This window comes from Xiphophorus maculatus, chromosome 14 (assembly GCF_002775205.1).
Source record: "Xiphophorus maculatus strain JP 163 A chromosome 14, X_maculatus-5.0-male, whole genome shotgun sequence".
NCBI lineage: Eukaryota > Metazoa > Chordata > Actinopteri > Cyprinodontiformes > Poeciliidae > Xiphophorus > Xiphophorus maculatus.
In genome coordinates this window covers 16,706,936-16,732,856 of record NC_036456.1, presented here as the reverse complement: position 1 = coordinate 16,732,856, position 25,921 = coordinate 16,706,936, and the positions used below count along the sequence as shown (strand labels likewise).

General features: G+C 38.4%; 1 protein-coding gene across 11 annotated transcripts in view; it reads left to right on the top strand.

The window, feature by feature from the left end:
* The window catches only part of col25a1 (collagen type XXV alpha 1 chain), a 196,587-nt gene that overhangs the window by 139,711 nt on the left and 30,955 nt on the right, over nucleotides 1–25,921 (top strand). For 10 of the 11 annotated variants that reach the window (XM_014468962.2, XM_023346162.1, XM_023346160.1 and 7 more), the window contains 6 exons: nucleotides 3,343–3,378; nucleotides 9,492–9,518; nucleotides 11,602–11,646; nucleotides 15,792–15,836; nucleotides 16,294–16,320; nucleotides 19,586–19,630. In XM_014468962.2, coding sequence (XP_014324448.1) covers nucleotides 3,343–3,378; nucleotides 9,492–9,518; nucleotides 11,602–11,646; nucleotides 15,792–15,836; nucleotides 16,294–16,320; nucleotides 19,586–19,630 — 225 coding nt within the window. The remainder of the gene's footprint in view (nucleotides 1–3,342; nucleotides 3,379–9,491; nucleotides 9,519–11,601; nucleotides 11,647–15,791; nucleotides 15,837–16,293; nucleotides 16,321–19,585; nucleotides 19,631–25,921) is intronic. The other variant, XM_023346158.1, reaches the window with a different exon arrangement.

The window sequence follows — 25,921 nt, the reverse complement described above, 5'->3', positions numbered from 1 at the left end:
TTTCCCCATTAAAGTACAAAATCCACTGTAAACTGTAGTAATATTTACTCCAACTTATCACTTTTGGTGTCTGTTAATTATCCATGTTGATATCATTGATAAATCATCTTAATAAGTTAAAAATTTACAACTGTCATAATGGCAAAAATGCAAAAACCTTTGGAATGTCTGGTATGATAACTGTTTCCATGACAAATGTGAAAAAAATGGCACTGCATCCTTACATACAAGGAATGAGTTATGGGTCTTCTTAAAGGAACTGCTAGAATTTGGCCACTGGTCTCTGAGCGTCTACATGGCTCTGTTGTTACTGGAATTACATTATGTTACTTCAGCACCATCCATTCTGAATTTCAATACCTGTTGACAATGTATGAAAAGCTTTAAAATACACGTCTTTTTTATTGCAGTATCACAATCTCAGAGTGAAAATATTGAAGAAAAAAAACCCCTAAATATACTTATTTAGTGTGAGAAGACAACAGATGTTAATAAATATTCACTATCTGCGCTTGTCCCTTTCTAGTCTGGGGACTGAGATGGGCTTGAAAACATCGATTTTGTGTCTGGTGAACCATTTTTGTGTTGATTTGGCAGATGTTTGTTGTTATTATCCAGTTGTTTTGTGTTTTCTGGCAAAGGTCTCCCAGTATTTTAAAGAGAACAAAGTTCCCAGGACAGTTGGAGCAACCCACAGCATCACATTTTCTCCACCTTATTTAAGAGTGGACAAGAGAAGCCTTATCACCATTTCGTCCCTTTGGTTCTCGCCAGACCCACATGGAGTGTCTGTTAGAAGAAAGGACAATCTTACGCCCAGTTTACACAGAACTGATTTTTATTGAAGCCGAAACATTTTTGTTGTGATACAACTGCTCATTTACATGTCACCAGTGATTGGAGTCTCTGACACTGGCACTTTTGCTCAGACAGATATCAGTAAAAACAAAGTATGCTACCTATATATATATATATATATGTATGTTTTAGATGAGCACTAACATCCGAGCGCCACATTGTGTCCTAGCATGACAACTACAGTGGACTCAAGGTGTCCCGGTACTCTCATCTAAGTGGTGATGCAGTGCCGTCTAAACATGTAACTTTTCTCCAATCAACAGCCGAAAATACTAGCAGTTTCCAGACAGTGGTCTCGTATAAAAGCCGTCATCAAAGCCGTAGTCTCATCATAGGACTTGGTTCCAATTTAAACTCCAGCAGAGATTAGCAAATTACACATGTTTAAGTTTTTATGGAAACTCTCTTGTGGAATGCTTTTGACACGAGTGGCTGTCATTAAGATAACATCTAAATGAATGGTATCTGACCTTGTCAATATCATTCTTTGCTGCAGCTTTATAACAGTGAGCATTTAAAATTTTCTTTTTTTACATCTATCTGTGCATGTTGGCAAAATATGTTTGGGACCTCGTCTAACCTTATTGGTCAAAGTTCAGTCCATTCATCTTTCTCTACATGCTTATCCTTGCAGGGTCAAGGGGTTGCTTGTGCCTGTTTTCGGAGGTCATTGGGCGAGGGCCTAGACACACCCTGGACAGGTCACAAGTCCATCACAGGGCAATATAGAGACAGACAGTACAAGCAACCATCGCACACACATAAGGATAACTTAGAGAGATCAGTTAACCTAACAGTCATGGTTTTAGATTGTGGGAGAAGCCAGAGCAACCATAGGGGACCCACGAACAATCTCCATGCAGAAAGATCCAAGGGTACCAGAGTGCAACCCCCGATCAATGTTGTAGTTTAAACTGTTCCAGTTTGATTATTGCTCTGACTGTAGATATGGGCAAGTTGAGGCAAGCAGCTGTAGCTGTTTCCTGACCTATCGAGATGAACACACATCTGCCTTACCTCAATGGAATGTTCTCTTTTCTTTCCCATTTGGAAGAGCGACTATGAGAAATCTGCCTTTCTCTCATTTCATATTTATTCTTTCTAGTGAAATAGAATGCCACGGGTAACAATTTTCTAGAAATTTAGTTAATGTTAAAAGAAGGCAAATGTTAGGCTTGTCAATTAGTCATGTACCAATAATTCGTAAGCAATTATGTCATAATAATTAATATTAAATAAAGGTATTAAAATTCAAGGTTGGATTGTTCTAAAATGTTCAGTGTGAGATTATGTTGCTGCACTACGTGATGGATTTACTCATTATTGAGGCTTCTTGCACATCTTTTTTAAAGCATGGAAGGTAATATATATTATTTTGCAACAGCTTCCAAACTACCAAATTTTTTATGCTTCTTTAAAGTGAATGATGGTCCTGGATAATTGAGTCATCCTTATATTTGTACCTGAACACACACCTTAGTGTCAGAGTGGGAAAAGATTAATTTGTAAAAGGCACAGGCCGAAACGGGGTTTCACAGTCACTAAAATGTCTTTGGGTCTACAAAATTTTGTCAACTTTTCTTTGAAAATGCCACACTTTTTCCTCTTGTAGTCGCATCTAATTTGACTTGACCTAGTATTCAGAGGGAAAAATGCCAGTGGAAACCATTTTAACGAAGAGTGGAAGAACTGTTTGGCCTTTTTTTTTTTCCCTCAAATATTTATAGATAAAAAATAAATCCCCCTCGGGTAATATTTTATTATTAAAAGGATTTATGTTGGCTCAAATTTTTCTGTTTGCAACATAACATTTTTCATTTCTTCATGCCCACCACTGGCTTTTTGCTAATTTATGTGAACCAGGAGAGAAAAAAGAAACAGAAAAAACCTTGTCAGTTATTTTCAGCCATAAAACCTTCTGCAGGCTCCAGCTGATCTTTATTGTGTTGGCAGGAATCTCAGTAGAAGCTCAAATATATTAAGAATTGTTTATGAGGTTATTTCCAACTTTTTTATGGTGATTGTTTTCAGTTCTTCCTGTAGAAGTTGCTAAACTTGTTAAAGTTTTTTTTCCAAGAAGTTACACTTCTCCTTCTAGGTGTCTGTACTTTTCTTTACTTTTGGCTGTTGTGAATAACTTAGAAGAAAGGCAAGTACTCTGTATGTAAAATTGAAATGACATGTTTCTTAGTGATGTACTGAAATCTGAATGAGGTTTGGACCAAAAGTAAAACCTAGAATGAGGTTGTCAGATAGAGACATGGACATGGAACGGGGCAGGTGGTAGAGCAAAACAAAATTCTCCCAGGCAATGTAAATTCTGTTTTGTATAATTCTATTCTGCATATTTAGAATCAGCAGATTGGGTCCATTTGCATTCACAAACCTGTTCAAATGAAATAAAACTTAATTGATGTGTTTCTATATTTTTAAACAAAACCACACTCTTATATTGACTGCCTTTATTTATTTATTTTTTTCTAGGGTGATCCAGGCCAGCCAGGAGAAATTGGACTCATGGTGAGAAATTATTTTACCTTCAAAATTGAAATTCTTTTCATACGATTGGTGCAGCACCCTATCTTGGTTAGCTTAGGAAAGGAGCATCAGCAATTGGTTTGAAATGTTGTATCTACTGTGGCAGTGTTATAATTGGCCATTCCAGCTCATCCAGGAAGGACTCATGATGAAGAAGCTCTTCAGCTTTAAGCTCATAATGCAACAGTCCCATCGATTGTTGCATTAACTTTACCAGTGAGGATGAGGAAGCCACGTATTTATTTCAATATCATATCAAGAGCTGCACAAGACTTTCATCATGGCGTATTTCAATGGATACGCCATGACAACCAATTTGAGGACATGTTAAGGTTTAGGTATTATAATACAGCAACATTTGATGTGTTGAATACTCATATGTTCTGAAAAATATGATTTTAACATGAGGATGACACTCAACATCTTTGCTTGTAATTCAAGCACGGAGTGTATTTTTGGTATTTTCATAGTGGCATCACATGGGTTTGATGTCGATTTTGATTGCAATTTTTTTATGCAGGGACTTACTGTTAAGGATACATTTTATGATAACTGATAAAACACTTTTTCTCACAAACCCAAACATATAGGACAGGCCACTAGCCGGCGGACAGCAGGTGGACGCAGCTTGCAGCTAATAAAGCTTTTGATTAAAGTCTCCTCTTAAAAGCTACACTGAAAAGGTCAAAGCAAGCTCTGGAAAAAAAAAAATCAAAGGAGACCAATTGACTAAAATCACATGCTGCTGTCAGATTTTTGCAGAAGCAGAAACAGGAAACGATCAAGGAAAAAGAGCCTTTTTATCTAGAAACCCATTACCAATGACCTTTCGGTACACTCGACAATGACTCTTCAATGTTTTTTTTGTTCCCAAATGTTTTGTTCCCATCGCCGCTCATACAGTAGCTGTGAAGGTAGCTAAGTTTTTGTGACTCATGTGAGTAAAACGGCAAAGTGGAGGGTCCCAGGTGTTCTTCCATAAGCCTGAAGTGCTTTTACAGCTGTTTATGACAGCAACAGCTGGAGTTCCTCTCCAAAATGTCCTCTCGTAGAGCTCTACGTAGAAGTAATCACTTCTCGCTGTGACTCATTAAATATAGTACAGCATTTCATGAGTAAATACGCTGCATGACACTGATATACTTTTAACAAGAGATAAAGTCATCATCTGGAAACAAGCCCCCTTGATCTAAATCAGCAGGAGATCAGCACAAACCAGCTGTTGTTGGGGGCAGGGGAAATAGATGCGACAGTACATTTACGATGTCAGAAGGTCTGGGTTTTTTTGTTGTTGTTTTTTTTAAGCCAAATGCTGATTGCTTGCTACTATGTTAGGTCTATTAGTAAAGATGGGATTTTGGATTGGTAGTCATATTCCTGTTGTAGGTTGTGTGTGTTTTGACTCAAGAGAGAACAAATTGAGAACAAGAGAGTTAACTTGTCACTCAGGAACAAACCTTGCATCCATCCTTAAATCTGAGGAATTATATGTTCTCAAGCATTTGGAGCTGAGGATTAAAAAGATCCTCTCCCATTCCTCTCAAGGTTCGAGATTCCATAAACATCTTGCCCCCCACCCGCCCCCGCCCCCCGCCCCCCGCCCCGCAGTGTTCCAGGAGCAAGACACTTAATTTGACATGGCAAACCATTTTTAATGTAGATGCCCTTGTTAAAGAGGCAAAAGTAGAATCCAGAGTTTTCCAGCAGCCTTTTACGACATGTGGTGCTGGTTAGGGGGATTAAACTCTTGTGGTGCAACAAGAAGAAGGAGAAAGTGGAGAAGGAGGAAGAGGAGGAGGGGAGGTGGCAAGACGACAAAGGAGAAAAAGAAATATTTTTAGAACTCAAAGGTTGGAATTGATCAGTGCCACAAACCTTTTCTGGAGTAAATTAAAAAAGGTGTTCTGCTCTCTGTGAAGGTGGCTTTCACCTTCATACTTCATACTTTGCACAAAGTATTTATTTGGATCGTGACTTTGCTTGGAAAAGATTAAATGAGACTCTAGAGACTCCATCCATAACTGGAAAAAAGCCCCCCCAAATTCATTGTGGTGTTATTTCCAGTTTAATTCCCCTTTTCATCCTGTATCTTTCCAAAGTCTACCCACATTGCTCAAGTAACTTTTCCGATATGCCTTTTTTTAAGTAAGGACACACTCATTATTTGTTCATGTCTTTAACTACTTTTTTATTTAATGTTCATCCACAGCAAGAGCAGAGATGTTTTGGAATTGCTTGGAAACAAACCAGTGCATCTGGCAAATATTCAGTCAACCACTTTCGGATGTTTGCACAGCACAGCCATGTTTAAACTATTCATCTGTGTTTTTATTAACTTGAACCTACAAAAGCACAATATTAGTTTTTGAAGCAGATTGCTCTGCGTTTATTGAAACTACAACAACGTATTTAAAAAAGCATTAAAGTAGCTGATTTTATTGTAAGTTATTCCCATGTTTAAAAACAAAACAAAGTAATTTGCATGTCTTTTAAATTTAAACCTCTGGCTTGAAAGTTACACACATATATATCATCAGGTCATAATTAGTTACAAATGCAAAATTTGTTGAAATAAACTTCCGCTGGGTGTAATTTACCACAGTCACTACCAAAATGTGTCTTGAGATGGAAGTGTGAGTTATGGACTATTGAATATCCTGAAATGATGTCTAAAAAATGAGTTGAAACTGCCATTTCACGCTTGTTAGAATTTTAAATGGCCTATTAGCACCGTTTGTTTTTTTCCACCCATTCGGACCACAACTTCCTGTCCGTGTTATTTTATTAATTTGAAGCTGAAAACTTTAGGAACCACCAATTTAACATCTTGGACTAACCAAAATATACAGAGTGACCGGCCTTGCAGCCCTTGGAGAAATCGCAGTCTACTGCGTTAACATAACATTGTACCCAGGACTGTCATCGCATCATCATCAAGCTCTGCAACCTGGAGTCTAATGAAACTTCAGATTTCAAATCTTTACCGCAGATTAGGTTGTTTTTTCTTAAAACAGCAATTTATTACACAATCAGGTCATTACTTAAACTTTCAGTGTAGGTTCACCAAATAGACTATATGATTATTTTAGTCGTACCAGTATGACGAGTGTTACTGAAAAGCCTGAGAAAATAAACGCCTTGCAGACAGTAGAAGTAATAAAAAAACACAGGTTTTAAGTTTCTGTTTTAATATGTCACAGTAGTATATAATCTCAAATTCATGACCATTTGCTTAGTTACACTCATTGTGATTGATTAAGACAGAAGACAGTTTTCTCAAGTACAAACAAAGCATCAAAATTGGTAGGAAATGGGATTTAAGTAGCATAAAATATGGCATGCTTGTTGGTGCTAAGCAGGTTAGTATAAATATGTTACAAACTGCTGATCTGCTTTGTATTTGTACTCACATCAACTGTCTAGTTTACTTAGAATGAACAGGGAAAGATAATATATCCAGTGTTCAATGAATGAATGAAAATGTCCATCAATCATATAAGAACAAACAGACCAGACAGGTTTGGGATGACAAACATCCAAACTACCTTTTAAAACCAAAATATGCAGAACACCAAATCTGAACTCACACTAACCTTGAAGCAGATGAGATACAGCAGCAGAATATCATACCTGGTGTCATTCCCTTCTGCTAGGAAGGATCAGATTCACACAGTCTCACCAATGTTGGTCAACGACAGATTGTAAAAAATATTGCCTGGTCTAGCCTGTCTCAATTTTAGGTGGTAGAATCAGAATTTGGCAGTAACAACTTAAAAGCATCAGTCCTGCCTTTTCTCAGTCAATTAAATAGTGTTCAGTTGGTACAAACGGGCTTAATTCCACAAATCCTAAAGTCTTCCAAGAAAACCTCCACCAAACTACTCCACCAACCAAAACTACTTAAACCACAATTTAACTGAGTACTATGGCTAACCCTCATTCTCATCTTTTGATGGCTATTTCTAGCAGGATAACTCACCATTTTATTTCACTTAAATAATCTCAAACCGCTGTCTTGGACATGTTAATGAGCTTACTGTACCCACACTCACCAGATCTCAATTCAGTAAAGCACCTGGGAATGTGGTTGAACATTTTTACATCAAAGATGTGTAGCCAAAAAATCTGATGCGGCTCCAGGAAGATGATGTCACAGTTGACCAAAATCTTGAAGAAATGTTTCAGACACCTTGCTGAATCTAACCTACAAAAAATTAGAATACAAAAAACAGGTCCAATTTAGTACTAACAAGGTGTAAAAAAATCTAAGTTAATCTCAAAAGCACATTAAGACCGACTGAGTCATCCATGCTTTCAATAGGACCTTCGAGGTGCCCGTATAAGATCAGCCCAAATTTGTTTTCTAGTGCTGCTGGAGTTGAGTGCGGGAAATGACCTGGTGACTTCCTTATTGTTGGTCAATTCCAAACCCATGAATGGACATTCAGTGATTTGTATGTGTGCTCAGATACTCAACTACAATAACCATCCTGTTGTATGTTTTCTGATTGTCCAACGTTGACGCTAAGGTGTAAAATGTGGGGTATACACAATGGTAAAGTATTCTGTCATACAAAGTTTCATTTACCTTAGATTACTGCCACTACTTATCAATGTTTGAGCTTTAGTTTGATTTGAAAAGAGTCCGGACTTCCTTGAGGGCACTTGACTTTCTGAAAAAAGTCTTTCCTGCTTCTAATTTTTGAGTGCTCTCAGATGTTGCCAAGTTAATTAGCTCTGAGGCAAGTGGCACATGCTCTCACATTCCTATTGGGTCATAAAGATGTTTACCAAACCCTTCTGAGGTTAGCAAACAAAGGCATTTAAAAGCAAGTATGAGGAAAACCTTTTTTTTTCTTGGCTGATAGAGTAGTGAAAGTTCTTTACTGAGGTTTTTGTTATAGGTGTAGATGGAATGCACAATAAAAGACCTGCCACTGAGCAGCCTTTGCTTGTGTATGTGAGAACTTGCTGCTAGCAAGACTTTAAAGGGCAAATGTTGGGGAAAATGAAAATGGGATACCTTGAGCTATGTGATGAACGCTTTGCTTCATCAACAAAAACTTAACAAGAAGTGATCCAACAAGCAGCTCCTTCCCAGAAAGCCAATCATTATTAAGTCATATCTTGGCTCCAACGAAACCATGCTTGATTTGCACAGACATTTGCACTGACAGACAAACTTTTCAACTTTAATATGACCTCATTGGGAACTTTTACTCGTAATGCAGGCACACCAGAGTTTTAAACTCAACAGGGGACCATATCTGTTTGACATTTATGTAGCATCAATGCAAACAACAGCTGAAAAGTTGCTGCCGTGAAGGGCTCTTAGGGCAGAGGGTCTGTCTGACCCCAAACAAAGCGCCAAATGGCAACAGTTTCTCAAGCCCAAAGCAAGAAGAAAACTGGCTTATAAGGCGTGCCATAGCAGCCAGAACTAAAAGGTGTTAATGAACTGCTTAGATACGGCAAGAATCCAGTCTTCTTTTCACAACATTTTGTCCATGGAGCCAAAAAGAAGGCTGACGATCTAACGTGGTTTCCAGTTTAATTGCAATGAAAGGCACTATTCCAGATTCATCCATCACCGCTTTGCATCTCAGAAACGAGGCGCCTTTTCTTTTTTGCGCTTTCTAACTTTTTATCTTTGTAAGGCTTTCCAAATATTGGCCCATTTAGGTAATGAATTTGTCTTGGAGTGCACTGGGAGCGTGGGGTGGCCAAGACGAGGCACGTTTTTCTTGTTGCTAAAATGAATAAAGATGGAGATTGTCATAAAAGATAAAACCCTAAGAGTCTTAGTTATCCGTTGTCTCATTTGGGAGTCACATTTAGGGTGCAGTTCCATGACAAGAAAGGCTCAGAGTGAGGCGATTTTCAGTTCTTGCCGAAGAAATTAAACAAGGGGCTGATTGTGATTCAGTTCTGCCTGAAGGGCGTATGCGCACTGCATGAAATCCTCCCATGAGTTTGCCAGGCTCACTGCTGGCTTCAAGGATTGCATTATTTCATCTGACCAGGACTCGTTTTCTTTTTTCTTTGCTGTATTTTTCTTCCACTCAATCTCTCTCTGTCTCTCTCATCTTTTACAGGGACTTGAGGGGCCTCAGGGGCCAAAGGTGAGTTATAGAAAATCACTAGCTTTTATTTTATTGCCCACTGGAATTTTAGTTGCGCCATGTCAGCTGTTTGGGATTCCCCAATGTCATTGCGCTTTCCGATTGGCTACCTGTCACATTCAACAGTCCCTAGTTGGAGGACACCACATATGCTGTGATATCAGGCCAAGAAAATCCAACATGGTGAATACCCCTGAATTTGTATCGGAGCGGTCCCGGCATTCTACCGACTGGACCCGATCAGTCTTAACACACCACACATGGCAGGATGATCTGTTACGATTATTGTAAGCGATAGTCTTATAATGCCGAACGTTGTGAACTAGGCTTTAGGAAACCCGAATTCTGATGTAAACCAAAAGATACTGTCTTCTGGCCTAAGAATGTTTTTGATTTGATAGTAACTAGATATAAGTCACATAAGTGACAGTAAAATATGTAGGGTGTTTAACATATTTACCTGGAGATTAGAGACACGAGAGCCACAGTCAGGTCAAGTAAACAGAAGGAGAAGAGGGCAAGAGAAACAAATGAGAGATGGAGAACAGAGAACCTGGAGTTAAGTGCTGCGATACAGACTGATGTGGGAAACAGATGGAGGCCGAATCCAGCCATCAGGTAGCTGCCAGTGTTTGTTCAGTGTAACCCAATCAGACATTTCCTGTCTGCGCCGTCATCTGTTGACGAGGCGGTAGTGTGTACGTGAAGGGGTCAAAGATGATCCACTGCCGCGTTAATGACTCATAATCCAGCCCCGAGGCTGCTCAATTAGATCTTCTGCTGTTTGGCAAAGAGGCCACATGGAGACCCCGATCAAGTTTCATCACCTCAGTGGCTGTTTGGTTGCCATTAAATGATAAAACACCCGGCATGAGTCATGTTTACTCAGTATTTTTGAGGGGAACAAAAGGGGAGAAAAATTCAAAAACTCCGTTTTATTGTCCCTGCTCTCCAAAATCTACAACTAGAATAACAATAAGGCATTTTTAGCAGAAAATTGCTAACATAAAACCAAGTTAGATGGGGAAGGGACTTCATAAAGAAATAAATAACATTTTAGTAAGTAAAAGCACAGATGTACTGACTTTCTTCACAGCCAGAACTGCAGACAAGATCGATCTAACAAAGCTAATAACCCACAAACATTTGTACTTTTCATGTCTTTATTAAAACAAATTGAGTAATCACTCAAACAGACAGCAGGCTGGAAAACGTATTTGACTTTATTGGAAACTCCCTCAGACGTTTCCTGTTACAGCTGATGAGACTTTCTCAGTTAGGGGGAGAAATTTTGGAGGATTCCTCCTGACAAAGCTGTTTGAGTTCATTCATTTTTCAAAAGGGTATCGATTTGAAAGAATCCTCTGAACACTAGGCCGCACCATCCAAATTAGGACGTCTGACTTGGCAGCTTTATATCATTGTTTGAAGTTTTACTGTGTAGGAGTGAAATGAATCTAAGGGTATGTTTTATTTGTGACCTGCAGGGCCATTAGTTGAATTTAGTTTGAACCTTTCTTGCAAGACATCACTGAATCTTCTGTATTGCAATTTATTGTCCTAAAGATTTCTCCTCAAGTATTCTAAAAAAAAAACAAATTCGAAGCATCCTCAAACTGAAGCGTGTTTGGAGGATCCCAAATTTTATTAAGCCTCTTGCTTTTGGAAAACAAAACATTTTAGAAAAGATTTAGGTTTAGCAGTAATGTGTTGCTTTGATATCGGAGGCTCTACAGATGCTTTTAGCTTGCAGAATCCCTCCTCTTTCGCCGTCATCATGAAGTAGTAATGAACTCATAAAAACCAATCTATCTGGGGATGAGCATCTCAACATCAAGCACTTAACACCTGAGTACAAGCAGCTGTTGAAGATGTCCGCTTAAAGGTTCTGTTATTATTCTGGCAATGCCTGTAGAAGATTTTAAAAAAAGGAAAATACAACTGACTGTACATTATTGGGTTTATTTTTGACTAAAACAAACCTGATTGGTATCAGAAGAATGCAAAGACCTTTAAAGAAATTGAATTTATTGATTACAAATATACCTATATAAACCAATAAGCATTTGTTTTTATTTGCCAGGGTTCACTGGGGTCTCCGGGTATCCCTGGAACAGATGGACTGAAGGTGAGCGCTCTAGTTTAAAGAAACAGTACACCGTCTGATGGTCTAAAGTATTTTTTCTTGTTTTTATTTCTATATTCTTATTACACTATTGCTTATCTGCCTTACAGTTTAGAAAAGTGCACAATACTAAGTTCTGTTATAAGCTTTCTGCACTTTCTAAATGGGTCACAACTTACACAAATGTTCGTATTGTGTACGTGATCCGTGTCCAATAGCAAATAGTTTTTAGTGCAAAGTCAAATAAAGATACTTTGTTCATGTCCATTATTTCTTTCTGCGAGAGAAACAAGATTTTCTTTCTTGTTGCATAACTAAGGAGAAATTTAAAATGCTGTCAACAAAAAAAGGATCTCAGATTTTGGGGGCTTTATCTTTTGAATCTTTAGCTATGGGGTTCTTCAGTCATGCTGATAATCTTCAATTGAAATTCAGCTTCCTGGCACAAAATAAATATATCCGTTTTTGGTTGAATTCATAGTCTTTATAAACAAATCTTTTCAAAAAATTAAGTATTGAGTAGGCATAGCTCAGGCCTAATGGGTTACAGAAATGCATGCGCTCTACTGCAATAAAAATTTTTCTAAAAATGCATTGGAAGAGACGATAATAAAAATAACGCAAAGCATCTAACAATTTTTCTACCACTTTTGGGCTGTCATAGACTTTGTTCAGTGCTTCAAACTCTGAGCTGAAGATGGTCAGATAAGAATTAAGTATAAAAAACCAAACAAGATAATTACATCACTTCAGAAGTAACATTGTGCCACATATATGTAAATAATAAGGGTGCATTTTAACAACACTCAGATGTTTTACAAAGTGCAATGTGAAATCTTACAGGGTAAGAGAAGATCTAGGCTACCTTCTTATTTACTATCAATCCTGCAGTCATGTTCTGTTTTGGTTAATGGCTCTTTAAAATTACTGTACTACTTTTGTTTCCATAATGTATAAACATTACTGGATCCTACTTTTTATTGTTTTAAGTTATTTTCCAAGTGTGCAAATCAGACCTAGCAAGTAAGATCATAAGTACACTGCACACTAGGTTATGGAGGCCAAGGTCATAATTTGTTCCTCAACACTATGGGTTTGGTTTTTCTGTTCTACTTTATTTGAAAACAGAAAATGTGGCAACATTAAATTTCTCAAGGTATGTTAAAACAGCTCAGCTGTTAAATCAAATAATCTTGTTACATTTATTCTTTTTTTTTACAACTGACTGAAAATCTTTAAAAAAACTGCCGTATACTTAGCCAAATGGAGCTCTACTCATTTTAGATCGGCTCTGACATGCATTTTGACAATTTCAAACCATTATTCTATTTAGGAGAATACCCCTGGGCTACATCTACAGATCTTGACCACAGAGTAGGGTTTTGGAAGCATGTGTATCTGTTCACACACTGAGCTAATTTCTGAAATTCACTTTCAAGTAAAGGAGACACAGTGCAGGTGTTCTGGAAATCGGAGCGAAATGTAAAAATAAGAAAGGCCGATTGTTTTATTTTTAATTTTTTTACTCCAAAATAATCACTTAATGAATGACGTGACTTTCGCCATCTTTTTAATTTCAAGCACACGTTGGTAAAGAGCAGAGGCCTGTGTGGCTATAATAGGAACCAGAGTAAAGAAGCTTCATTTCAGTGTGAAAGCCATACAAACCCTGGAAACAGCTAAAGCTGGAGGCTTAATTCCACACTTGTGAAATGAGTTGGGTTTGCCAGCAGCCATGAAATAGAACTCCAGAGCTGAGCAATCCATCTATAAAACAGTCTGTTATGGTATGTAAGTCTCATTCATGCAGAAAGTTGAACTCGGAGGCAGTCAAAGCCTGATCCTTCTGCAGTGGCAGGTTGACTGTCAGACATTGTATTGATCTGACAGCAATACTCACCAAGAAGGGTGGACAACTGGTAAGGCAAACCTTATCAGCATTAGTTTTTAATCAAACTCCATCATAGTCGTGGTTGTACAGCATCGTCATTATGTCAATGACTCCCATATGTGGTCTGATGAATGATGCAGAGTCCCAGCGCTCATGAAGTATCATCACCGCTGTGGTGGCGGTGGGGCAAAGGGGGAGTTCACACATGGATCATACACACTGATCTTTACCACAAGGCGTCATTAAATCAAGGCATTGGGTTAAAAATGAAAACAAGGATGAGAAACAGAGGAATAACATCAACGGTCATTTTATTTATGGTGATGAAATAAAATAGCTTCCTGCTACATATATATTTTCTTGCAGTTTGATTAATTCTGAGCTACTTACTGACTGTAGTTTTAGTCAAAACATTGAAGTCTTGTACTTTCCATCACTAAGCGAATTCGTCTGGTTAGAGCTGCCCATCTGCCTTTGGAAGTAGTTACTTCTTTAGAAAAGGTAACAATGTGGTGGGTTTTTCAAAGGTCAGGATGTTAATTATTTTTGGCAACAAATGCATCGATGTCGGTTTCACTGCTTTGAACTGCAGAGAGATTAAGGCTTTAGACCAGATGGACTTGGTTTTCCTCTTTTACTGCTATCTAAGAAACAAAACAATAAGTATTTAGTTTTTGGTCAGCTCTGTTAATGTTTATTCTTTCATTTTTGAGTAATTTTTTCTTCTACCAAACAGATTCAGTATATTTAGGGTTTCACTGGTTAAGCACCATATGCAAACATACTGTACATGCTCTTCTCTTTAGTCAAAGAGAAGAGCGGATGAGAATATTGAGCCCCATGGTAGCTTCATGGTTATTGTTTTAAAAGTCTCAAACCGAACGTAAGAGTTCTTCTCGATTATCTGATGACAAACCGATTAGCAAAGTTTGACTGATTTAAAGTTATTTTATCTCTAAACAGTGAGTCTGGCTCATTATTATAGTATAAACAAGCCAAGAACAGCTGCTGTACTTATAAAACCTAATGTAGAGCACTGAAAGATCAAGGTAGCTGTAGAAAAATAAAAGATCAGAACTATGCTACCGTCCAAGAAATGCAGAATTTCTCATTTTCTTTTGGGTCTTCCTATACAGTACACAAATAGATTTTATAAATCTACACGTATATGTGTGTGTTCGCATGGGGGGGATGCACGTGCACAATAGTGCAGATGAGCTCAAAGGCTGGGAGCGCTCTCTTCTTTTTTGTGGCTCTTATGAGAGAAAGTTGGACACTAGCTCTAGAGTACATCTGTGGAGAAAAGGATGCTATAAATTACTGACTTTAATTGACTAGAGCTAGATAGCTTAGTGAGTTGTCAAGGTGATAAGGAGGATGAGCAGGAGAAAGAGAGGTCGTAAAAGAGAACGGGAAGCAAAGCTGTTAAGTTAGAAATGTTAAGGACAAACTTTTGTTTCTTTATGCAGGAAAAAACTTACAAAATTCCTTTTCGAAGGCAAGATCTTAGTGACGGAGTGTGTGTGTGAAAAGATATGATTGTTGTCGTTATGGACACATATTTTTATCTTTGTGAAGATTAACTTTGAATAATATGTATGCCTTTCAATGAACTTGGTCCTATTGATTAAAACAGACTATGTTGAGTTGTTTCTGCAGCCTAGTTCTGTTTTTATAGCCAGGGATCCTGCTGCAGGCAGGGTGTGAGACCAGAGTGGTGAGCAGCCTCAAGCGAATAAAGAAATAAACCTGCACTTTCATGCATGATGTCAATTCCAACTGTTGTCTCCAACCATCTTACAAGTAGCCAAAGTTAAAGTACAAATCTTGTCTCTTTTTTTTCCAACAGTTAAATTTCAAAATATTTCCAAAATTACTTCCAAATATTCCATATACAGGATTTTTTTTCTAGCTTTTTATTTACTTCTTGTCTTTTGACTCCAACTCTGTTTTAGTCGTGTCCTTTAGTGCAACCCTTTGAATGAAGGTGTTGTTCAAAAGTGTTCATTCTCAGCCAACACAGAGCCTTGGTAACACAATGTGACCCAGAGCCAAGAGTGCTAGTAGACTCTTGGAAGCATGCAACAGTTAGTAGTAGACTCTATTACGTCTTCAGACTTTATTTCGATTGTAAGGATGGAGGAAGTAGAACGCATAGTGCATATATGCAATTTTGTATGTCCAGTTCTGGAATTGGAGTTCAAACTTTGATAGTACGCACACTGAATACAGCTGCTGTGTGTTGTGCTGTCAATAGGGAGATGTTGGCATCCCAGGACAGGACGGAATCCCAGGGGCCAAGGTCTGGTGCACACGTTTTCTGTGTGCTCTTATTCTTTTAATGTTACCTTTTCTTTCTGCTTGAAGCATTGCTTTACTTTTTGCTCATTGTCTGTGGTTTTTGTGTTGTGCTGCCATTTGTTTGGTCAAATATCCATTTATTATGATTATTTTTCCATCTTTAAGCGTGAAGACATCAATGTGGCCCATGTTAATTGTAAATATTTCTACGTATTTTTGAGTTTTTGGAGCTGCAGTTTGCTAAGTTTCACACATAAAAGGTTTTCTTAAAGAACACTTATAAAAAAAATTGGCACTCACATGTGTGACTAGGGAACAAGAAACTGTTCTATTTCTGTAATCTAGCACAAATTTAACCCCAGACACAATCCACACTTGCATAAGTGCAGTTCAGTCCAACTCCCCCATCCACCATCCAACCTGTCCTGCGTCTAATTCACTTTTTTCTTTTCCAACAGGGTGAAAAGGGAGAACAGGGTGAAAAGGTAAAGTAATAACTCAGATCCCCACACATCCTTCTAAGTATCCCACCATGTGTTTGAATAGCCTTTGTGGTAAAATGACGGCAGCTCTACTATTATGCCTCACAACTCCAGCTTGTATTTTCAAAGGTGACTCCCATCGAAGATCTGGCCATCAGTTAGCCAGTGATTAAATGAGTCATAAAACTGCACCCAGTTTCTTCAGTTCTGGGCAATGGCCTTTACAGGTTCCAAAAAACAGCCTCCCAGAGGAAAAACCGTTTTACTTTCTCCATTCCATGTTTCTAATGGTGCCATAACTTGGTCTTGTTGGAGTGGGAGGTGTAAACACTGACCAAGTCAACAGCAATCAGGAAGGAACTGATGATTCAGGATACTTTATCGACCACAAAATCGGCCCTTGGGCTCTTGTTGTTAGTTGAATCAGACTTGTTCTCCGCCGCCAACGTACCTGGTTCACTGTAATAATGAGGCTTTGTGGAAACAATCTCGTAGCAACCGCTGCTCTCGCGCATTACGGGTGTCCTGTGGAGAATTAACTGGATGCAAATAACAGCTCAATGTGCAGTTGCTGAAACTGCACCCAGCAGATTCTAATGATGCAGGATCACGTCAATTCGAAAAGTCATAAGCATAAATCAGTGGTGTGAGAAGGTAGATTGGTTTCCAATGTTTCAGTTTAAAATGGTATAAAACCAACTTCCAGGCCTCCCCACACACAATACGCTGCTCTTAAAATATTCACTTCATACCAGGAGTTTCCACACCTTTTTATGAGCCTGTCTAAACAGGCTTAGTCTTCTCAAGATAACTTTACTTCCATAGATTCGACTAGTTTTAGAAAAGACTGGTACTTTAGTCCTAATAGCTGTTTTTTATGAACACGAAAGCAAAAAAGAAAACATTCTTACAAGTGAAGTCTTATAAATTAATGTATTTGTTCAGCAGAATGTAATTTTAGTTAATTTCCAGAGCTGTCAGACCTCTTAGAGGGTCTGAACCTCCAGACTGAGAATTGCCTTTCTGAAGTGAAGCCAGTATTGTCAATATAAATTGTAGTCTTTGGCTTTGTTCTCCCGTTCAGGAGCCAGCAAGCAAACTTGGGAAACTAAATTGTTATGATACTGACTCTGTGCTCGTAGTCATTTTACTTTCCAACATATAGATTTCTTGATGGAAAAACACACATGTCAAGGAGACGAGCTGTGAGAGTAAGCTTTTTTCTTTAGGTTATCCCTCAATAATTTACACAAGGAAACAAGCTTTGATGTCATACCCACAGACCTCCAAAGTCAGTGCATGATTTGTAGTCTAGTGGATTTATGGAAAGTGAAATGACCAGTTCACTGCCAGACAAAAAGCTTGGAGCAAATACCAGAGCCTTTCGTGTTTTAGAGGAACCTAATATGTCAACATAAACTGTTGTTTTAGGGTTTTGACTGTAAACCAATTAACAAGCAGATAAAATGTTCAACATTGTCAACATTCACTTGTGATTTATTGATTCTGTGTTGCAATACTTTAGTCCTATTTTCTGTCAGCCACTTTTGAAATATTTTAGCTAAAACCTCCTTTGTATTAGTACAATTCATTGTGCCGTTAGACAGCATTAGCTGTTCAAAATGTCCTTTCAAAACTTCAAGTTTTAGCATATTAACTAAATAACATATCATTCTAGCATTAGCTGACTAGCATAGGATTTTAGCTGATATGTTAGCGAGCTAAAATGCTAAATAGAATGCTTGGTAAGCTTTTATGTTGGGCTAAAACAATCTCTAGGAGGGGAAAATCCTGAGTAGCAAGCTCACAGATCAGTGTTAAGAAATTGCCAGTTGTTTCTGGCATTTGGCTTTAAACATCTTGGTTCTGTGAATATTTTCAGAATATTTGCTTTAGGAATGACATTTTAACCATAAACTTCATACAATTATGTTTTTTTGTTACGTTGTTGGCAGGCAGAACTTGGATTTTTGCGCATACTTTCGCTATTGATATGTAAATCATGCAGTAAAGCTCCAGGTTATCGAACACATTGGTTCATTAATTTTATTTTTGTGTGAATATTACAAAACAAAAGGAGAATTTATTAATATAATTTTGAAAAGAGATATTAAATCGAATGCTCACAGTAAACATGTTTGCTAAGGTGATATTCACTGAAAAGCAGGAAACACTATGCCAACATGGCAGCAGAGTCCATCTAAGGATGAAACGCACTCACCTCAGAAAATTTCTCCTACTGCTGGAAGTTGAGTAGTTGGGGCTGTTTTCTGCAATAAACAAACACGTCTACAAAATTCTGACTAATCACACAATAGTTCTGCCTGCAAAGGGAGGCGAAAGGTTCAGCAGAGAGGGTTTGACAAGAAGGGGTGGACAACATGGGACTGAGAACAAAATTACGCTAAATTTGTCACGCAGCTACGACAATGGGAACTGATTTCGGCACGTCGGCCCTAGCATCCAGGCCCATAAATTGGCTTAATTGAGAAGCTTGGACAACTGAACAGTGATTTATTAGGTAGGCGCTGAGACTGCAGTATGACACCACCAATCTGGGTTGTTATAGTTGAAATTATTACATCGTTCTGTCATGCATGGTGGTCTACTAATGGGTTTTGACCATAAGTCAGGTATACAGTTGCCCACTGCATGGAAGAGTACTTAATTCTCCTTTCAGACTCGGATGACACGTCAGCCTTTTTCATACAGTCACAGCTCTTTACTAAGATATCAGCCTTTTGGCAGCTCTCATAGAGGTCTATTCATAAGATGTGAATCTAATGTTTATGTTTTAGTCCAATGGGCAGATGAAAATAAGAGAAAAAATTAAACACCATTGCTAGTCATTTAGCTATGCATCAGGCATGGATAGAAAACAGCACTGGCACTCAGAGCCAAGTTTGTGAATTTAGTTATCCGTGGCGCAGTTGTCAATGCCAAGAGTTTCGGACCCCCACAACTACTCTTACATCACCTGAAATCAGCCATACTTGAAACACATGTGATGACTCAGTGACCAAAGTGAAGATAAAGGACCATTACCATGCATTTGTATGGTAATGATACTTAATTTTGGCTCCAGTGTTCTTGGCCTTTTCCTCAAGCGTCCATTATACTGTTTAACATGGCAGTCAGTCACAGATAGAGGATCGGTCCTACTGTGTGCCTGTTGAAGCAGGCATGTTTAAACATCCAGCTTTTCATTCCCGATTCATTCCTGCGTCGTAAAAATGGCTGAATATGATTTCATGTGATCTCATCGCAGGGCGATATGGGTGAAGACGGACCGAAAGGTGACATGGGCGAGAAGGTATGTAAATTATTTAATTTCTTCTCTTTGTTTATATTTTGGAACCTGCTCAGAGAAACAGTAGATGGTTTGGCTTTGGCCAAAAAACATTACTCAAAGTTAATGTTATCCATCTGAGATGAGATATATGGAAACCGCCAGAGGCAGCTGAGGTCATGTGCCATCACTAAAACAGTTGTGATGGCTGAATAAAAGCAATCATCTAAGCATTTGATTTGTCATTGTACTATATGAACTTAATTTCAATAATTCACTGATGCTATTTTTCTTTTTCTTTTTTTTTTCTTTTTTCTGGAGGGACCATTTATCATAAAGACAGCTTGTCAAACTGAGATCCATTTTGAACAATAGTCAGAACTGAGCTTCGCTGAAAAGATGGATGTTTTTGTCCAAAAAACTTTTGTTTTCTGTAAAGGCTTGTCTTATATGGGTACTGACATCATGTTCAGAGTTATTATTCTTTCTATCTAAAATTCTCCATGTCGCCTTTGCTTTTTTTATCATGTTAAAAAAGAATTCATGGAAACAGACTGCAGCCTTATTTCAATTTTATGAGCTCACAACAGAAGTTGGACCCCTTTTCTATGCAAACCTGTTTTAGAGCATTTCAGAAAGCCATTATCAATTTGAATAAACCATTACATAAAAATGTTGATTCAGCTCCTCACATTTCTCGGAAAGAATAAAGATTCTTCAAAGATTGCCAAAAAAGTGGTAACACAATTGCTGCTCCAAGACAGCCAGCCCTAAACACTTTGATGTATTATGCACCGGAGTTGCTTCCTTTTTTTGCTCTGAATACTGCTAGGTATGAAAACAAAGTGTAACTCATAGACCGGCAGTCGTGTGGAAGCAGTGTACTCAAAACGTCACTGCCAATTTATTGCTGTTCAGCGGAGAACAACTTTGATAACCTCTCGCTTTATGGGGGCTGCGGTTTTTAAAAGGCTGCCGAACTCGGCAGCCGAGAAGGATACAATTCGGGGGAACAGATGAAAGATATCATCTGTGGAAAATGAATGAACAAAACGGAAAGGTAGGCGTAGGGTGATAAAACTTTGTAGCTCATGCGACTCTTTGATCCAGTATACCTTAGAGCAAAACAAGGGGAAAAAGTGATTGGTTTTTTTTTCCTGGAGGAGTTGAAGTTACCACTCATCTTTCAAGTGCATACTCCAGGGAGAGTTATTGTAAAGACTTAGAAATATAGTGGACATAAAAAGTATACAGGCAGCTGTAAAATATGTGGCTATAGTGAAGTAAAAAACTGTGCATTATCCACCTATATAGTGACATAGACCCTGAATAATTCACCAGAAAAGCAAGTTTGTTGTGAGGGAAAAAATAATAAATAATATAAGGAAGGAACAATAACTTGGTCGCATAAATCTGCATGTTAATCTGTTATTGAAGTGCCATCTTTCTTAATCTCAGAATTGAGATTTTTTGTTTAAATATATATTAGCATGCTACAGCTACACTTGTTAATTTAAGCCCACTCTACCGTGCCAAAGTTCTCTAAATCTACAGGCTTTTGAGGACCTCTCTTGTCACAGATTATCTATGGTACTTTCTTCTGGATTCTAGTTTGACTTTAACCTTAATTTTAACTATTTGAAGCCATTTTTGGATGATTTGAATGTGTATTTGAACTCAAACTGACTTAAATTTGGAATTTGAACTTCAGAAAACCCATGAAAAGTATTCATATTCATGAAGCTGCTACCACCGTGTATCCCTTCAGGTAGTGTTGTTTTGATGATGCACAGTAATGTTTTATGCTAAGTAGACATTTGGGAACCCCCCCCTAAATGTTAAATTTTGGTTCTCGTGAAGCTAGCTAAAGGAGACTAATCAGCTCATTTTAGAAAAATCCTTCAAGACCAGATAAAACTTTTTTTCAGCGTAGACAGATTTACGATAAATTATGTCAAGTAAAGCTAAATCTAATCTGCAGGCACTTCAAGAAAATATGATTTAAAGTCATATAACCAGATTGTTTTACCTTTTTTAATTTTTTGTATGTTTCCTCTGATTTCAGTTGAATTTTACAGTGCACAGATCGCATTAAAGTGTTAAGATATTTTAAACTAAGGTTATGTTTTTACACCACAAAACTCTGAATTTTTTTTACACACCTTTTAGGACCACTGTAGTAGAGTGTTTAGGTTAAGATGGATAAGATTACCTCATCTCAATCTGTCAACATCAGGTTAGATGTTTTATTTAATGTAGCGCACAACATATGGAAAGAATAGCCTCAATCAAGATACTTTCAGATGAGTTTAACATATGTCAGATTGAAATTCAGCTCAGGAGAAGAAAATGTATGCTCAAGCAGGGCCCCTGTCATCAGAGGTTTTTGTCTGATCAATTGCTCCTCCACCATGGTATTGTTGTAGCACCGCTGGTTGGAGAAACCAGAGAATAGAGAGACATGAGAGGGGTGGAGGGCATCCTCAGTCCTCTAGACTAAGCATGCCAAAGTTAACAATACACAGCACGCAGTGCAGGAAAAAATGTGGAAACACTAAGTGAGAGGTGAGACAGCATACGCTTTGTTATGTTGAGCTTAGAGACCTCAGGGAGCAGAGAGCGGTGAGGAAAACGACAGCGTAAGCAGTCAGGCCACAGTTTTCCTCAGACAAGGGGAGACCGGTTAGATGGTGGGGGGTCTGTTGTATGGGCAGCGCTCTAAATGACAGGAGAGGTCAGCTACATCTAAGTTAGATTTTGGAGACAAAACTTAATATATTAAATATGTCATTTTGTATGAAAAAAGTTTAGAAAACAGCAGCAATAAACTAGATGATGATCAGTGAACACAAACTAAGCATTGTCTTATAGAGATTTATATTAGCTGCTAAGCAGCTCTTAATTATTCCTTCTTAGCAAAGTTAAAATGCAAAGATATGAATACACTTTGAATTTTTCTCACTTCACTACAACAAAATCAAATCAACACTCCTTGCTGCCTCATTATATGCTGGAAAGAAAATGTATTTTTATTTTCTTTTTTGCATGTAAAATACATGTGGTTCACATTTGTATGCAGCCCACTGAGTCAATGTTTTGTCACAGATTTAACTTCAATTTTCAATTAAAGTTTCTTCTGGACTTTGACTTGTCGGAGGAGAACCTCCTTTTGGTCTATCCATCTTCCCATCAACTTTGACCAGGTTTTCTGTCAGAGTTGATGAAAAAAGCAGCCGCACAGCATGATGCATCCACTATCGTGTTTCACAATGGCTTGATGTGTTCAGGGTTACAGACGTCTTCAAATCCCCAGATATGTCCACTTTTCAGTCGATTTTCTTTGATTAATGAAAATGTCCAGATTCTAAAATAACTAGGGACTCACTGATCACTACTGCTATCCCATATTAATACTGCTTTTATGGCAGTACTAACCAGTATCATATCACATATATAAAAGTTACACCACCTACATTGCTTCTCAGCATTAGTTAAAAACCTCATAATTTGGTGCTGTATCACTATCACTGACCGCATATCCAACTCCGTCTCCTTTGTGAAACCTATGCACAAACTTCAACAAGATGGAAATGAACATTGGCTGTTCATATCAACCTAGTTTTACTTATCAGACCAACACTGATATGTTAAAAAAAGACAAACATCGCCCCATACCAATATCAGTACGATATATCATCAGTATATCGTACATCGATACATTCCTTGAATTCTTTTTTTAATTATTATTTAAATATTCTTTCTAACCACATAGAGAAGTCACACTTTCAATATGTTCATATCAAAAGTAAAACGTATTTTGAAGTAAACGGAGTACGATTGATGGTTTTCAGGACAGGACCAGGTGTCCTCGTTTTTTGGCCACCATAACATAGCAGGCCAAAAAAGTTATATGTTGGTCTCCAATGAGCAGAGCACCATCTTCTACATGTTTGCTGTGTCACCTCATGGCTTGTGGTAAACTTAAAACAAGTCTAGTCAAGTTTATTTGTGTAGCACCTCACAGTAACAAGGCTGAACAAAGTTCTTCTAATAGTTTTCTTCCAAGTCGACAGACAAATAATCCAAATTAAAGATATCTAAGTTGATTTGTGTAACGTGCCAAAATGTAAAGTAGTTCAAAATGTAGAAATACTTTTTCAAGAAACATAATTGTTGGGGTGATTGTTGTTGTTTTCCACTACTGTTAGTCTTTTGCGTAGGCACAGGACAATACGTGCTGTGTTGCCATCATCAGTGGAGAAAATAGCTGTTTCCAACTGTGTCTGTGTTTTTTCTCTGGCTTCATTTAAAACAAATCATTACCCCAGTTAAAAGCTTTAGTTCTGAGCCATTTACTGTCTAAGTATTTAACTAGGTGTGAAATTAACTGTGGCTCATCTTGTTTGAAAAGTTGCAGATAAAAAAAAAACATTTAGGGTTTTTAGAACTAAATGAACCCTGTTGAAGTGTTGCCTGGTTTTTTTGTTTGTTTGTTTGTTTTTTTGGGGGGGGGGAGTTGGGGGACGAGTTTCAGGCTCTGAGCAGTGTGGCAAAATAATTTTTGCATCCGAAACGTCTTGAGAACTGGCCCACATCTAACATTTTGGCAGACTCCTTCTGCCCTCCTAAACCTCACATATATTCTTGTTCAGTGACTGAGGCTGATATTTAGCTGAGGCCAGTGGATTTGGTCATCTCCTCTAATGGCCATAACGTTGAATAAGAGCCATGTGTGAGGGTTGCAGTGGCATGACTTGCGTCGCAACTCAGTTCTGGCTTCACTGCTCCCAAATTAATTCCCTCCATCTCATTTGCGCATCTTGCCATCCAAGCAAACAGCTGCTAAACGGCCTGATTTACCAAGCGTGCATTATGAGACCTTTGGGCTATTATCTATAAATGCCAGTATGCGGCGACAGGTCTGGGTGCCCATAATGAAGGAGTTGCGGTGACAGCTCTCCGTCTCACTCAGCCCTGTGGTTAAATCGCAGTTCTGCAGCCTCCACTTGGTAATTGGCCCAGATGGGACATTTCAGCACTCTCTCTCCGCCACACCTCAGCTCACCTCCCAGCTCCACCGCTTTTTCCATCCCATACGGCGGACATTTGGAAGGGATTAAAGTACGGTCATAACTCTCGCCTGGGTCTCGAGCTCGGTGTTGCCCGTATTAGATGTGTCGTGACAGAAGCGGCAGGGGGAGCAAAGTGTTAATCGCCTGCGTAGAATCCTCTGGTACCACCACAAGAGAAAGGCTGGCTTCTTATGTAAAAAAGTGCCCTTTAAATTCATTCCCCTACAATAGGGTGGGCCTGCTGTGATAAATTGTGGGAAAAGCATTGTTTGTACTGCGAACATGTTTTGCTTATGAACTTTACGAGTTAAGGTCTTTCCTTGTTTCTCCGTTGTGCGAGATGTCACAATGGAATACAGATGTGAATATTTCTGCCAACTAATAACAGGTGAAAACCAACACTGATACGTACGTTTGTTTTACATTTGATAACGCCTTTCCATAAAGTTTACAAGTTTTATTAGTTTTTGGTCAACCACAGCATGAAATCCACCCCTCAAGCATAGGTGGGGGGGAGCATTTCAGCTTGATAGAGTATGAATTCCTTTTTTTCACGCATAGGATCACAGTGAACTGGGTTTTGCTGCAAAATGCAAAAATGCATTCACTTAAGATTTGCTTACACGCCCGAATGCAATGTAAAATAAAGGCTCATAGGTTGGAATAGCATGTTTTGAGATGATCACAGAGGCATCCCGGAGTGTGCAAAAAGGAAGCACTGCTGCAAATACTGTAGTAGCGCAGTTTGTTGTGAAGAGGGGGCAAGGAAAATGAGCTTCAATTAAACACTGACTTGTGTGCTGTGCATCATAATGATTCCCATAAAAAGCTGAGGGCGAGATGCATTCCTGCTGTGACTTCTGAGCGTGAGGCGTATGTGTAGTGAAACCGCAGAGTCCGCACCAGAGCTGAAGGCACCAAGTCTCCTCCTCCCTGCTCCGTTTTCCCACCAACCGCCCATAATTACACTTATTGGCCCCTTGTTTTATGTCTGCTTTAACTGTACACTGCAGCAGTAATGCGATGCGTAGCAGAGGGCCTCGCTTCTGGATGTCTGGACGACGTTGTTGGAAGGAGAAAAAAAAAACGCAACATAAGTAGCTCTGTCTCCATCTAGTTCAATGCATTACCTGGAGAAATGTACATTTTGAATGGTTACAGTACATCCATCAAGCCTCTAACCTCCTTTACTGTGGATTTTTCTATTATAGTGTTAGATTTCACCTCTCATGTCACGATTGCG